The following is a 16,126-nucleotide window of genomic DNA, read 5'->3' as shown; positions in this document are numbered from 1 at the left end:
AAAAATGGGTTTCAATACGATGGGGAAAGATTCATGCACTGTGCTTTGATGTCGAGTATCCTCAGCCATGTTCTCACACGTCTGCAGCGGGAAAACTCTCCCCCAATAATCCCACAACATTTCATCATCCATCCCCTGGAAGGATTTCTGTACACACTCAGCATGGCGCCTGCATGTATAAACTGCGCTCATGTTTGCCATTCTGGGGAGCAGAGCTTGTGCACGTGCTGCACTGACCTCAGGACGTAGTTAACCCAGATGACGTTGCGCTCATGTGGGGCTTTGTGGTTGATGGAGACGGTTGCGGTGGACTGGATCCACAGGTAGCCTCCTCTCCTCTGCAGCCAACGATAGTATCCAGTCACCACCTGGCCTTTCCTTAGTACTAATTGGAAGGCAGGAAAAGAGGAAGAAGGGGTAAAAAGAAACGTTCTCTGATTGGTTTTGCAGTTCAGATTTGCTGCAGCAGGGGGCGTCTATCACAACATTTGGAGTCTTGAACAGACTTCCTTGGTCCATAGTTCAGATACGGAGAATAATAAGGGGGTGGGAATGAATAACCTTTATTAGATATGCATAAGGATGCAACTCACAATCCTCATGGCTCTGTCTGAAGTTTTCCAGATCTTCTACGTGGATGAAATGGTAACAGGTGTGTCCCACCACCTCTGCAGGGGTCAGATCCATGTACTCTGAGATTCTGTGAAAGAATACAGGAAAGCACCGAGGCAGATGTGTCTCCATGAAACGTCACCCAACGGGACAAAATGGGGAAGCACAAAAAAGGCAAAACAGAACTACATGTTTGATAATAATGCTATGTAAAACAAATATCAGATATGTAAAAAAAAAAAATCTCTTACCTGTTCTCACAGTATGTGACCTGAAGGTCCATGTTCACTCGGAAGACAAACATGTGACTCTCCATGCGGACTTCATTCAGGGTGGAGGGTGGGAGCGTGTGTGCCAGTGCAACCAAGCCCATGGGACGGCGGACTGAGTGCGCGGAGCCCGGGACCAGAGCAGGGCGGCAGCGGATTCGCCCCGTCACGTGGATCACCTGACAAGCACAAAGCCATTTTGAATGGGGTGAAGAAAAGAAAACCACTCGTCTTGACTGAGTTTAAACTAATCAATGCACAGAGATGATGGAGATTTGATTATGAATTCATGAACATGAACACAAAAACCAAGAATAAAGCTACCCTGATATCACAGTCAAAAGCTGTAAACACAGGGATATGATGTTCAGTGTGAAATAAGGTCACAGTCAGAGAGACAATGACTAAATGTTATAAAATACTGGCAGAACTGAACAAAATGACATGGCTCTGCTTGTATTTATGAATCCCAGTGGATTTTTAGATGTTTTTTTAAATCATAACAAAATATTTTCTCACATACTTTGTACCCAGAAGACTTGACGTGCAGGCCTCGTTTGGTGAGCGTGGACTTCATGCGAATGAAGAACCCTCGTTCTGGAGGATCGTCCGCAGAGGAGTGCGGACTGGATGGAGCTGCAGGGAGAGAAACGGAAAATATCGCAATGCTTGTTATCTGCTTTTGATGACTTCATAAATACAGTCACTTCTCATATTCCAGGGAAAATAAAAGTACCAGGCTCTGGGGTACCGGCAAGGGAGGAGGTGGACGCCGAGCTGGAGGCGCTCTCGGGGGCCGTGTGGCAGCCAGCCTCAGCCCGCAGGTGTGGCCTGATTCCCAGCCGCTCGGCCATCTCGACATGGTCCGCCGGGTGGATGTAGTCAAACACGCTGCTTCCTGTCAGCTCCACCTGAAGAGAAGCCCGTACACCGATCAAAACCAGCCGCTCCGAGCACAAATAAATACACGTGAGCAAGTACAGTACACACAGAAAAATCAATGAACGTTATGACAGGAAAATGAAAGCACCGCTCTGGGTTACAACTCAACAAGGAACGATGAGGGTGTGAGTCCTCCCCCACCCCACAGGAACACACACGTACACACAGTTCAGTCTCATGAGAACATGCCGCTACAGTGGAACACAAATAAAACCAGAGGAGATAAAAATCAATTGTTTTTGCTGATTAAAAACAGGTGAACTCCAACTATCTCCAAAGGTCACATTACTATTCTTCTTGTTCTCCGGGTGTCTTCCTCATGCAGCTGCATGACATAAAGAGCAGCAAGACAAATCTATATGATCCCATCATCATAATGCATCCTGGTTGCATCTCTAATCATTTAAAGGTAATAATGGCATTGCTCTTTCATGACATCCATTAAAGCAGCACAATTTAAAGCTGTGATTCCATCTGAAGCTGTATAAATAAGTGTGAGCGCGTGAGAGAAAGTAACAGAGAGCAAAAGGGTGAGGGGGATCATGCATGCTCACACACATCTGTGCAGCTTCTATTACAGCTGTGAATGTTTGTGAGTTTTCTTGCATGTGTGTGTGTGCTGCAATAGCATTCTATCTGATAAAACCACGGCTCCAGCAGCCTCACACCCTTGTCTGTAGGACACAGCCATTTATTACCGGATTAGAGCCGTTTACTGCAGGCTTTATGGGATCTTCTGCAGGCCCTCAAGGACATCACAGCCAGGAAGAGGCAGAGAAGGAACAGGGAAGGCGAGAGAAGAAGAATGAGAGCGACTGATGGTGAGGAGTGAAGATAAGATGAAGGAAACCCCTCGGTGTACAGCTGAGATGATGGAAAAGATTGAGCAAAGATTGAGTTCTGGACATATGAACTTCATTTGTTGGGAGATGCTTTGCTTTTTGAAAATCTATTGTTAAAAAAATAAATGTTTCCATGGAAGTTCATGAATTTGCTCCGGAACTGTCCAATATGAGGGAAAAAAATCAATAAATCAATTTACTGTGTACATTTTTATTGTTTTTTTTAGAAATAATAGGAATGACTATATACTGTTGTCCAAGTGCAGTTTTTCGCCTTAAGCTCAAAAAGTGTCAAATATATATTTTTCTATAGGCTTTGACATCTGACATTCAAAAAAAGGTTTTTACTTTTTGCTTCTTAATTTTCTTTCACACTCCAACCAGTTTAATAGATAAGAAAGCCCACATTTGAAGGCCAAATGAGATAAATTAGCCATCATTTCATTGTTTCCACATTAATGGGTCTTTTGGGTCACTGAAATTAAATTTTGCCACTTGCACACGCCTAAGATTGCCATCGGAAGTCCTATCCCAGTAATTGTAAAAGTTTTAATTAAGTGTTACATCATTTCTTGTCTTTTTCTGCTCTTTTCTTCTAGAAGCGGGCTTTTGTGAAGTACTTGCGAGCAGCTGAGTGTATAATCAGGAGACCCTGGGTTAACAGCTTCTCAGGATGATGAAGATCAGAGCAGCAATTCTTTGGCTTTTAAAACTAAATCATGACTCAGAAATTTCAGAGGATGAAACAATACTCATATATTGGATTTTCCCACTAAAACCACTTCAGACCATTTTTAACTTGTACAACATTTGTACAATCTATGGGACAACAGCAAGTCACAAAGAGGAAGGGAAAACAGATAATCATTGGATAAAACAGATGCAAAGATCTTTAATTAAATATTTGTTGAAACCACTTTAAGAAATGTTGTTGCTGTGGGCTAAGGTGTTCAGAATGTTGTGAGGATAAAAGTGAGGTATAATAGCTCGCAAGACCGAATAGGCCACAAATAAACAGTTTTAAACATTCATCTAAGATGAATTATATGAGGTTCCATTTATGCCAAAATATGTTTTTGTGTCCACTGTCTATGTCTTTGGTCTATTGGTAGACATATACATTAACAAATGTTCCATAAACTTGTTCATAGACAATGAACCAAAAACATAGACAGTGGACTCAAAAACGTATTTTTGGCACTAATGGAACCCCGTATTCGTATTGAAAGGACTTCATCTTGTTTTTATGTATTTCAAAGATTAAAATAAAGGATTTTAAAGGAAGCTGACAAACTAAACTAAATAAAAGATTTCGTCCAACAAAGTAGCTGCACCCACTGAACCTCAGCTCCCACAGCCTCTGAGACGAATGGGTAAAAAAAAACCCTGTACATGTACATTTAAAATCAAGCTAAGTTATACAAAGTCAGTATTTATGTAAGTACTGGTATAATGAAAAAAGTATATAATGACAAACTGAAGCAGCTATTTGAATCTTAATAGGATTTTTTTGTAAACTAAAAGTAGAACTAATCAGCTTTAGGGTACTAAAGCAAAAGTTACATCTTAGGTGTTCCAAACTGCAAAAATACTAAATCCCACCAAGTGTTTGTGTGTAGTTTATAGTTTAAATTATTTATAAGACTTGATGTAAAACAAAACAAACTAACTAGTAACTTTTCAGTGAGATGCAATGACTTGTTTTAAGACAAAAATCCTCAAAAATGTGTTGAGTCATTTGATCTTGAAAACATCTTATTTTAGGAAATATATCTAAGGTTTTTTTCTTTTATTTGCACAATAATTTTAAGAAAAAGTTTATGGTGAATAGTCTTTTTTCAAGAAAAAGATTACTTTGTTTTAGAGAAACAGGAAAGACTCATCTGACTTGACAATTACAGATCATTTTAAAGAAAAAATATCTTAAAATGTGTATTTCTGGTTTTACTTTAAGATAATTATAGTCTAGAAAAAAGGCTAGGTGGATTGTTGTAGCTCTCAAAATTGAATACATTGGGGGGAAGTGTGTAAATATAACAACTTTAAAGATATACTTTTTTTGAGCAATACTTACTTTAAGATGCTAAATTTTGTAGTCACCAGAGCAACATACCTGAATAGAAGTGCTTGACTGCTCATTTCTATATAATTCTGTCTTTACACAGTAGAACATCATAACTTATTTTAAGAAATCTAAATAGGAAAAGTTCTGCTAGGCAGATTGTTTTTTTTACTATTCTAAGTGAAAAACATCTTGAAGTCTATATTTCAACTTACTTAAAGGAGGACATTTTTCCTGTGCATCTCTGATGTCCTTTAGTTGAAGCAAAGACATTTTTAAACTGCAATGCACAAAAACCTTTCAACGCATTTTGACATTTTTAAACTGTAATCATAAAATAAAAATACATTTAATAAAAGAATGGACTAAACTAAGTTATTAATGTGGGAATTCTTCCCTGTTTTACCAATAGTAGACAGTGGTAAATGTGGAAGATGGCCTTTTAAAAAATTAATCAAATTGCTAAAAAAACTAATTTTACTTCATCATTTTTGTCAAATATAAATAAGAGTGTAAGTACTTCAAGCCATTACAAAACTAAGTACTTATACTTTCCTCTAATCCCTCCCATCTCTGTGTATTATCAGGGGCAGACTTACCATTAGGCAAAGGCAGCCGATCGCCTGGGGTCCCCAACACTCTAGGATTACTTTTGGGCTGGAAAACCATGACTCTATCCACTGACAGAGATTAAACGATGAATCAAAGCAATTTTTTAAAAAGTGGTCATATGCAGCATAGTGATCGAGCTGCTTTAAAAAGAGGAAAAGACAAAGAGAAAGCAAGACATTTATTGCCAAACTTCCAAAAGTGCTGGAAGACATGAAATTGGAAGAACAAGAACAGAATAAAAAAACTAAAACATGGCACAAAAAAAAGTAAAGAAGGAGAAAGGGAAAGAAAAGAAGAGGAAAGGTAAAGAGGGGGGAAGAAAACGGTAACTTTGAAAATATTTTTATATTGATGGCACTCTGTACTTTTTTGTTCCTTCATTAAAGTATTTTTGTGTCTTTTGTCTTCTTCAGTAAAACCGAATGAATTAAAGAAAAACAGACAATTTGTTCCTAGGAAGTGAGAGATCAACAAATTAATGCATTTGATAAATTTCATATTTTTCCAAGTTAAAAAGAATGTATATAATATAAAACAAAATTCTTTAATATTTAAATGGATTTGAGTTTTCAAATTCTTATCACATCTGGATTCTTTACATTGATGTTGCCTAAAAGTGAACCAGTAAGGAAGTTATTAAAAATGTTTACCATATAGGTAAGGATTTTTTTAAAAATAATTAATACAACTGCTGCAGAGGGCCCCATGTTGTTGTACGCCTGGGGCCCCCAAAATGCTAAGTCCGCCACTGTGTAACTTCGCTATAATTGTGTCGTTGATGAATCTTCATTGATTTAGACATGAAAACCTAATTTTTTCACATTTTTTCAACATAAAAAAACAACAACGTGTTTTTGAATATTTATATATATTTGAGAATAGGTTCTCAACTCAAGATGAATGATCTCCCCCCTATGACAAAACAATGGTAAATAGTTTAAATTCTTTAAAGTTTGATTCATAAGCAGTGATAGCCTTTCAAAGCCTCAAACATACCCTAAGTTTGCCTCTGGCACAAACACCCGATCCAATGCAACAATTCTCAGTTATTGGAAAACAAGGCAGCGAGAGAAACGGGTCCTTATGAGCTTCGCAGGGCTTAAGACCCATCTGAATAATATCACTCCATCAACAGGCAAGAGGAGGGGATTGAAAAAAGATCAGACAGAAATGAGAAGATGAGAAAAAGACGTAGCCATTGAGAGGATGAGTCAAGCTCAGACATGAAAACAGGTATGGAGTGTGGCGGAAAAAAGAGACGTGAAGAGAGATGGAGATCATTCAAGTTACTCTGCGTGTGTGAGTGTGTGTGTGAGTGTGTGCGTGCGGTGGTGCATATGCAAGCACACGGCCTGCCTCTGTTGCTGTGCGTATGTGACCAGACTGTCTGTTTTTATGTCTCCGTGTGTCATTGTGTGTCATTGTTTGTGTGAGCAGTTGTCTGTCAAGGCATCTCTGCATAAGTGTGTGTGCACACAGATGCACGTGCATGTATGTGTGGTGGTGTGGCAGGGATGGGGGGGAGCGCAGGGGGAAGGAGAGACATGATATAAATAATAGCAGGGGGCTTTAATATGTATGAGGCATCCGGGCAGTGGTCCACAACCTACTCTCAGCCCTCACTGACTGATGGAAGAGGAGAGAAGGGAGGGAGGAGGGGAGTGAGGGCGGGGGGAGCGGGGGCTGCATACTAACCATTCACAGATCAATTCTCTCCTCCCTCGATCTCCCATCCTTCCTCCCTTCTCTTTACCTTATTTATCCCATTTTCCCTCCTCCTGGAAACTACTCTTACTTCTTCTTCTCTCTTGAGTCTCTCCTCTCTGATCCTTTCCATCTTTTGTATCTCTGGACATTCTTTTCTTGCTTTCCCTCCTTTATTCCCCCTTTCCTTTCCCGCAAATAAACTGTGTGGGAATCCCTGTTTGGTCTGCTTCCAGCCATGCCGGAGAAGGGAGGAAACAAATATAAACAAAATGATACCTGTTGGCACCGGGGGGATCAGGCGGAGAGCTGTGCCCTTGGTCAAGGTGCCTGACCTGGGCTAAGCCGGCTAAGCAGCTCCGCTGTCAGGGGAGCAGCCCAGGGTGTACGCCAGGGCAGAGGGGTCAGACAGTGGGGGACAAGGGAAGCAGGGCAGGGGCGGTCCATGGGGGCGACATGCCCTCTAAAACAAACTACCAGTTCCACTTTTTCACTCGGAGCATCATTTGTTTGTCTGGCCTGTTCCTCTCCCCCAAGACTGCCTCCATTCACCAAACAAATCATACCGATGTGTTTTTGTCCTCTCCCTCACCCCTTTTCTTTCTCTCTTTTCAAATTTTTTTTTCTGTGTCACTTTTTGTGTCCATAAACGCATGGTCTCACATACCTCCCCCCCCACACCCCACCCAAGCTCATTCTATCTACCCTTTCTGGCGGCCTCATTCTGATCATAAACCTCCTCTGTGCCTGCCTGCTCCCATCTTTTCAGGAAAGTAAACACAGCCTTGTGTGTTCAAGGTTTTGAATGTAATCTTTGATCGTAAATAATTTCATTAGAATGCTGATGGCTTAGTCCCTGTTTGAGTAGATGTGATGGGTTAGGCCATCTGCTCAGCTGATAAGAACAGCTCTGTTTTATTAGCATCTCCACCAGTGCTTCGGCTGTCTTGTTTACCTAGGCAATCCCAAGGCGAATTTCATTCCTACTGCACATTTAAGCTCTATTTACACACTCACTGTCTCACACTGTCTTGCTTTCTCTCCCCGATTCCCCTGCTTTATTTTCTCTCTGTCTTTTAATTGTGTGCCTGGTTCTCTTTTTTACTCGCCGTGTCTCTGTTTCTTGTTTTGTCTTTAAGATACCTCTTTGCCAAGTTGCCAGGTCTGATAACTTTTCAACTCATTAAAGTCAGAGTTAATAGAAATCTTTACATTTCAAAACAGACTGACATGTTTAATAGAAAGTCCAGTTGCCAGATTTCATTCACTTTGAGGAATAGTTATGAGCAAATGCAACAGATTGTTTTTTTTCTGTATACCTGGCATGAATGAAGGAAAGAGAAGAAATTGACACATTTCTTTTCAGTATTCTTGTTTGATTCTGTTTGTTGAATTCAGACCAGAAGTTCAACACTGCACCTTTGAAACTGAGCCACCTTAGTCTAAATCTAAAACAGTTGTTTTTTAGGCTTCACTTGTCAGTGAAGCTCAAATAGTACAAATAAAAACATGGTTGGTGCATAATGCTTATAATAAATCCTACATCGTGTTCCAAATATGGATAGTTTACAGACCTTTTTTATTTATTAGTAGTGATTTGGATTTGTGCTGCATGGTTATTTCCAGCTTAAAACTGCAAGGCGTCTATGTTTCAGTGCTGCTTTTTGGACTGCTAAACGTCTATTTATGTTCACACTGCGGTTTAGCACATCAGGGTTCACTTGCAAGCAAATCTAGATTTTGGTCCTTTAGACATAGCAGAGCAGAGTTCGGTTGCTGGCTCCACACCAGAGTTTAGGCTAGTTTTCACACCTATAGTTACAATGGATTATGTGGGAAATTAAACTTTGTTCAGGTCCAAACAACCCTGGTTTGAGCAATTCTAACAGGTAGTTTTAAATGGTTTCCACTGGATTAAGGTTAGTAAAACAGATGTGGCAGTGTTGCAATGACAGAAAAATCATCAGTTATAAGTTCAGCTACTTGGGATCTAAAAAAAATCAAACTTTATTAGTACACTAAATTTTGTTCTTTCACATAAATGTTGTGTGAGAGTTGTATAATTAGCTGGAAATGTGAATACTGTTAAGTTTAACGTAGGTTTTTTAAATTGAGACGGTGGACTATTAATCTGCTTAAAGACCCACTCCAATAAAAATTATGTTTTGGTGTTTTTATCGTGTTCTTGTGGCATTTATTTTGGACATATATAGAGAAAATTAAGCTTAAAATTGCATTTCTGAGAATTTTTTTCTTCAAATCGATGTGAATGAGGGCTTACAAAAAAATGCTGTTGGAAAAAGATATTATTTGTTACATGAAAAATACTAGGGGTGGACCACAAGTTCCCTGCTCCGATCCATTCTGATGCATCCGCTTGTAGACAAATAGATCCATGTACGTCTTCGTATGGTTGGATTGCTCCAATATTGCTTACCATTTTTGTTGCATTGGTAACATTAGGAAAGAGGTGTAAGAGTCTGTAAGCTTGCGAGAGTTCTCAATTATGGGTGACGGGAAGTTGTCGCCCTCAACTAAGAGGTACATTTCTAATGAACTATTGCTGCTCTGCAAAGACTATGTCCTAGAAAACAATACGTTTTTTGATTTTGTCCAAAAACAGCACAGTCATTCTTAAAAGATCACTGGGAACACATTTAGATCAAAAAGATGATTGAAGTAGGGCTTTAATTTAACAAAACATTAAGATTAGCTGATTTTCCAGCATCTTCTTTGTTCATAAGACAGCTTACTCTGGAGTCATTGGGATGACTAGCTGTGATCAATAACTTTTCATTTCCCATACAGCACATGAGTACAGCACAAAGGGTCTTCCACTTTGAAAATAAAAAAGGGCTTACCCAGATATGGGACCAACAAAACCTTTGGAAATTATATTTTGGCTAAAGATTCACATGATTACCTCCCAAATTGTTGCACTGATTATTTTTCTAACCTTCTCTCTTGAAGTTGTACCTTTTTCTTCTGAAACATCTACCTCTTATCGCACCTTTTCTCCTTTTCTTCCCCTCTCTTTCTTCCACTTGCTGTCTCTATCTATCTTACTATCCCCCTTGGTGTTTTCCCCCTCCCTACAATCAATGTGGCTTTTAAGATGCCTATCGATTTGTTCCCCTAGACAGGCCCAGCGCGCTGGGGCGACACTTTGATTGCTGGGCCAGTAATTACTGTTATTATTTATGCATCTGGGCAAAATGGCAGGACTTAACATTCACAGTACAAGAGGCCACAGGCAATCACCGGAGGTGAGCACCTGGTGCAGCAGGGTGGGAGGGAGGTAAAAGGAGGTAGAGAAGTCGCTTTTCCCCTGTGAGAGCTGCGCTCCACAGAGGAGCGCTGAGAGTGCGGGCAATGATATTCACACTCACACACACAAACACAAACACTCCTGGGAGAGGGTGTTAAAAGCATAAGCACACTGAAATAAATCCAACTTAAATTTTTTGACTTTACAAAATCTTTCAAGTTGTAATAACTCTATAATCTAAGGGTACGTTCACACTGCAGGGCTTAATGCTCAATTCCGATTTTTTTTTTAAATCCAATTTTTTTGCAAGGCCGTTTACATTTCCAATTAAATGCGAATTTTTGTGATCTCCTGTGTGACCATGAAAGGACCCAGAAGTGACCCGCGCAGAAGAGTACTCAACGGTGAAGGATGTCACTTGTTGTTTGCGGAATTAGCTAACGTTAACAATGGATGTCAACAAAAGTGTTGTCACCAGCGGAGCTCTTTTTGCATTATTAAATTTATTTTCACAAAGGAGCCAGCACAATTACAATTTTCTCATTTTAAGAAGGCATTGGAGCCAGGATCGTTTGTACCCACTGTTGTGGAATGGGGATGTGAATGTGTTGGGGCCGCGCGCGTGTGTGCGCGCGTGTGTGTGTAAGAGACAGGAGAGCGCGTGCAGCGAGGTGGAGAATGAGGGGGGCAGTGTAGGCGCGCATTCATGTTGTGTGTTAGGGAGGAAGGAGAACGGTAATAAAAGAAGGTTTCCCCCAGAATAAATGCTATTGATTCTTTATTAACCCATTCTGGGGAATCCTGGAGAATCTAAAGGTCCGAACGGGGAAGTGAACCCCGGAGGTGCATCCACCTTGGGTCCCCCGCGCTTCTGACCACGGTCGGAAAGGGAGAAAAAAAAAGTAATCGCTGGAAGGTTCAACACCACGCTCGGCCATTTCACTGGAATTTTTTTTTTAAAACCGCCCGGTTGCGATAAGAGCCTTCGAGTTTGGCCTGAATAGAGCTGTCACCCCAAATATTAATCAAATCGGTGACCTGACTTCCTTCCTTGTTCTAGTTCCCGCCTACTTCAATGCAGAATTATGACTTTTGTAGCGTATCGATGACGTACGGGTCAAATTCATGTGGCCTGGCCGGTCAGACGGCGGTCGCATTTCAAAAGATCGGATATGTATCGGATTCAAGACCACATACTCAAGTGGCCTGGGTCAGATCTGTGTCGTTCAGACTGTCATGAAAAGATCAGATACAGGTCGCATAGGGGCAAAAAAATCGGAATTGGGTTGTTTCAGCCTGCGGTGTGAATGTAGCCGTTCTACTAATCAAAGACAACAATTTAAGTCAGTTCAGCAAGTTAAGGTAGTTGTACACTTCAACATTATTTATTGAGTGGTCTGTACTTGTATATCTAAGTTGCAGTTCATTACAGTGTGATAAAGTTCTGTGAACTTTTCTTTTTTAATTGTGAAACGGAGGAATGCCAACTTTCAGAGTTGGCATCGTCCACTGAGTGAGGGGTTTGTCAAGAAGCTTCTCCAGAAGTTTTAACTCCTATTTAATGACATAAGTATAAGAATCAATGATACATATGTGTGTTTGTGTGTGTGTTAGTTTACAGACACGAACCAGGGGGTATTGCAAAAAGCGGGTTTAAGATACCCTGACTTTAACCCTGAACTGTGGCTGAAATCCGCCTGAACTTGCTTACTCTGGGTATGTCAGTTCCCAAAGACCGGATATGAGTTAGCGTAATTACGCTCCACTTGGTAACCCTGGGTTAATGCGCGTGCACGGCAAGTACATAAAGATACTCTCAATGGATCGCCACTTTCCGGAGTCACCATGGAAACGGGTGTGGAAAAAAAGAGAGCGCTATACTTCAGTGAGACTGAGTCTGAGATTTTAATGACGGCGTGTGAAGATTATACGCCCATCAATAAAGTAATACGGCTGCATCATCAGCAAAAGAAAGATTTTCTTCTTGTAGAAAAAGAACGGACAAAGGAAACGCACGAGTTTCTATCTAATTTCATTTTGATTTCAGAGTGGCCTTTTCTTGTGGCCAGTCTAAGGAACACCTGTGCAATAATCATGCTGTCTAATCAGCATCTTGATATGGCACACCTGTGAGGTGGGATGGATTGTCTTGGCAAAGGAGAAGTGCTCACTATCACAGATTTAGACAGATTTGTGAACAATATTTCAGAGAACTGGTTATTTTGTGTATGTGGAAAATGTTTCACATCTTTGAGTTCATACCATAATAAATGGGAGCAATAACAAAAGTGTTGCGTTTATATTTTTGGTCAGTGTACATATATATACATATACATATATATATAACTTATCCAACTTTAAATGAATTAATTCAATTGGTAACAACTAATTGAGTTAAATTTAATCAACCTAATTTCTTATGTCTATCCAACACAATATTTTTTTTACAACTCAAATTTACATATTTATCTAAATAAATTTCATATTACTCCAATTCAATTAAACGTTTTTCCATCTTAATTAATTGTACTTCTTGAACTCTCATATGTCTAAGTTTGAGCCTGCAGGTATACTCATTTCTATAACAATAAACACAGTAACACAGTAAAACAGCTAAACAACTAAACACATTTGGACAAAAATCCACACTTAAACCCAAATCCGTCCAGACAGTTATAGGGAATGGTATCCCACAATTCCTTGCGGTGACGATCTAACGGCAGCACCACAGTTACGCCTACTTAATAGAATTTTTTGAATGAAAGTAAACTGTCTGATAACTACGTGTTATTTTTAAGCTGACTTAACTAAAAAAAAAAAGATTTATCTTAACTAAAGCAAATAATTAAGTTAGATCAAAGTAAAAAAGTTTATCTTTCCAACATCTGTACGTGGTCTTATCACCCTCTCATGGTGGAAAAAGTATTATCTGAGCTTCTTCATTAACTAAATCATCTTTAAATGTACACGCCATGCTGCTTCACCTCTCTGAAAATAAACTTACCTTCAATTAAACCTGCTCCAGACCAGGTTATGTTCAGAGCATGAGTTGCCATGGCAACTTGACATACCCTGAAACATACCTCCATTTTTGGAACCGAAAGCTGAGGTTATCTGCTTCCTTATCCTCAAACTTACTGTGGTAACTAGCATAACCTGCTTTCTGGACTACCTCCCAGGGCTTCAGCCATTTTTTAAACAATGTTTTGGGGACCCGGGCCTTAGCCCCGCCCATGGCAACTAAGACTCATGGGAAGTGTTGATTCCCACACCATGAGTTAGGGAGCTGTGAACAGAAGTGGCGCTCATGTTGTTGCAGTAATAGTGTATGGTCTAAGCCAGGGGTGCTCATTACGTTGATCGCGATCGACCGGTCGATCTTCAAGGACATGAGGGTAGATCGCGGGCCAGAAAAGATTAAAAAAAAAGTACTTCTTAAAAATCCACGAGTCAATTAAAATCCTCACCGAGAAGTACGGGACATGATTGATATGCAGAATGGCCAATCGGACATCCTCTGATGCATACGTCACTGCAGAAGCGTGTTTAAATTCACTGAGCGTAAACTCTGTCATCAGAAAGTCGCTTTCTGCCCCGCGGCACGTCAAGTCCTGGCAGAAGACCACTCCGGAAAACCGGAGTGTTTATTGAAGCTGCCCCACGTGTGTCCTCTTGCTATCAGCAAGTTCTCGCCAGATAAATACGAGCTCATTAAGGAAGCTGTTTTGTCCGTGGCATGCGCTTCGTACGGAGCCAGCAGCACCTTTGAAATGCTATGATGCTCCCCCCATTGCACGGTTTACAACAGAGCATGACATACGATGGTTGCTGCTTTCTGTGTTTGTAATAAAATGCCTCATCTGTTAATACAAAAGTTGACAATGTCTTGTCAGACAATGTCTCTACCTCTCTCTCTCTCTCTCTCTCTCTCTCTCTCTCTCTCTCTCTATCTATCTATCTATCTATCTATCTATATATATATATATATATATATATAGGTAGATCTTCAAGACATTGTGGATTCAAAAGTGGCTCACATGCCAAAAAAGTGTGAGCACCCCTGGTCTAAGCTAATGATTTGCCCTTTGGTACACATGTGTGGGTAAACTGTGACTGTTCACCTGTGTCTGAATGACCTTGTTAAGATTTGGGACACATGTGGAGACGTGAAATTATAATTATAGTGAAAATGCAGTAATGCAAGTGTGATTTTACAACTGAATTGAAAGTCAAAATTAGAAGTTCACATAATGCTAAATTTTAAGTTACTTCAACCTTTGGTTAAGTTAACAATAATTGGAATTTACAGTTGTTTCAATTTAAAAAAAAAAGTCTATACATCTTATGCCTGAGTTGGGAAAGGTTAAGATTCAGAGTTAGGATTACGTGACATTTTAGGTCACTGTAACTTACATCTGAGTTGGTCAAAATTAGGATTCAAAGTTAATCCAACTTGAACTTTTAAGTTCATACAACTTACAACTGAGTTAGAAGAACTTAGATAAATGAGTTTGCAAACTCCAACACAAAACTTAAAATGTTGAGTTTAGGTCCTTAACTCAAAATTCTGCGGAAGTTTGTTGCCTTACAATTTTAAGTTCTATGAACTTTTCTTTTTTTTTTTGCAGTGCAGAAGACAGAGCACATGTGTGCAAATGCACTCACACTCTTATACCTACAAAGGACTGGACCTGCATGTGTGTGCAGCTGTGTGTGAGACGGAGAAATAAGGGAGTTTTACCTGTGAGAGCCCCAGGTAGATAGAAACTGTCTCTGAGATGTAGAGGAAGCGTCCCTCCTGGCTGACCACAAACACAAAGCCATCTAGAGACTGTGCACACAAACACACACACACACACACACACACACACACAAAACACAAAGGTAAAAAGAAACAAGACAGACAAATTAGACCAATTAGCGTGTATCGAACAAATTACAAAGAGCTGGAGAGCAAACAACGCGTCACCCTTTGGCCTCTTCTCTCAATTCACAAGTGAATGCTAACACACACACACACAAACAAGTATGCATGTGAACAGACAGCTCCCGTAGGTACAAACAGCAGCTACACACATTACCAAACACAGATGGAGCAAGACTGGGACAGGCACACACAATCAATCACTCAGAAAAAATAAAAATAACCAAGGGAACCTGAGCTTATAGACAGGGGGGTCTTTCAATCAAATATAATAAAGTCAGAGTCAAAGCTTCATCCTGGATCTGAAGCTGCGCACACGGAAACACACACGGGTACAGATGCAGATAAAAACCAGAGTCATTACAGGCTGCTGTGATTCTAATGAGAAGTGAAAGGTATACAGCCAGCCCATTAGAGGGGACTGCTTCACAGAATAATATTAATCGTCATAACAGGAGTCCAGGAGTGAGTCCATGCCTCCTCACACACATGTACACAAACCGGGGCCACTTTGCTTTCGAAAAATGATTGCTATTTTGGCAACCCTGGTGCTCAAAGTGGCAGCGGTAATTTATGCAAGTGACACATCCAGTATGCAAATGAGTGGCCGGGGTGTGGGGCGCTGTGTCGTGGCGAGGAGAAACCAGCCGCCTGAATGTCGGAGAACTAAAGTGCAATTATCAGGCTATTACGGAGGGAGGATGGCTGGGAGGGAAGATTCATACAGTTTTTCTGGAGCGTTAATTTGATTTCTATCAGCGCCATTCCCCGAGCTTCCTGTCCTCTTTAAAATGCCAGAGGAGAGCAGACACCAGTGATGTTTCTTTGTTTCAGCCCTTTACATTCTTCACGCATGCTGCCCATACCTGCTTCCCTCTTGCTAGTTCTGCC

General features: G+C 40.3%; 1 protein-coding gene across 3 annotated transcripts in view; it reads right to left on the bottom strand.

Moving 5' to 3' along the window:
• npas1 (neuronal PAS domain protein 1) overlaps nt 1–16,126 on the bottom strand; it is an 89,424-nt gene that overhangs the window by 4,015 nt on the left and 69,283 nt on the right. For 2 of the 3 annotated variants that reach the window (XM_020708259.2, XM_011482551.3), the window contains 6 exons: nt 15,053–15,142; nt 1,618–1,792; nt 1,405–1,517; nt 864–1,060; nt 594–700; nt 238–385 (listed from right to left, as the gene is read on the bottom strand). In XM_020708259.2, the coding sequence (XP_020563918.1) occupies nt 238–385; nt 594–700; nt 864–1,060; nt 1,405–1,517; nt 1,618–1,792; nt 15,053–15,142 (830 nt within the window). The remainder of the gene's footprint in view (nt 1–237; nt 386–593; nt 701–863; nt 1,061–1,404; nt 1,518–1,617; nt 1,793–15,052; nt 15,143–16,126) is intronic. The other variant, XM_020708260.2, reaches the window with a different exon arrangement.

Source organism: Oryzias latipes, chromosome 13, assembly GCF_002234675.1.
Source record: "Oryzias latipes chromosome 13, ASM223467v1".
NCBI lineage: Eukaryota > Metazoa > Chordata > Actinopteri > Beloniformes > Adrianichthyidae > Oryzias > Oryzias latipes.
Note: the sequence above shows the minus strand (reverse complement) of the source record. Positions and strands in the feature narration are given on the sequence as shown.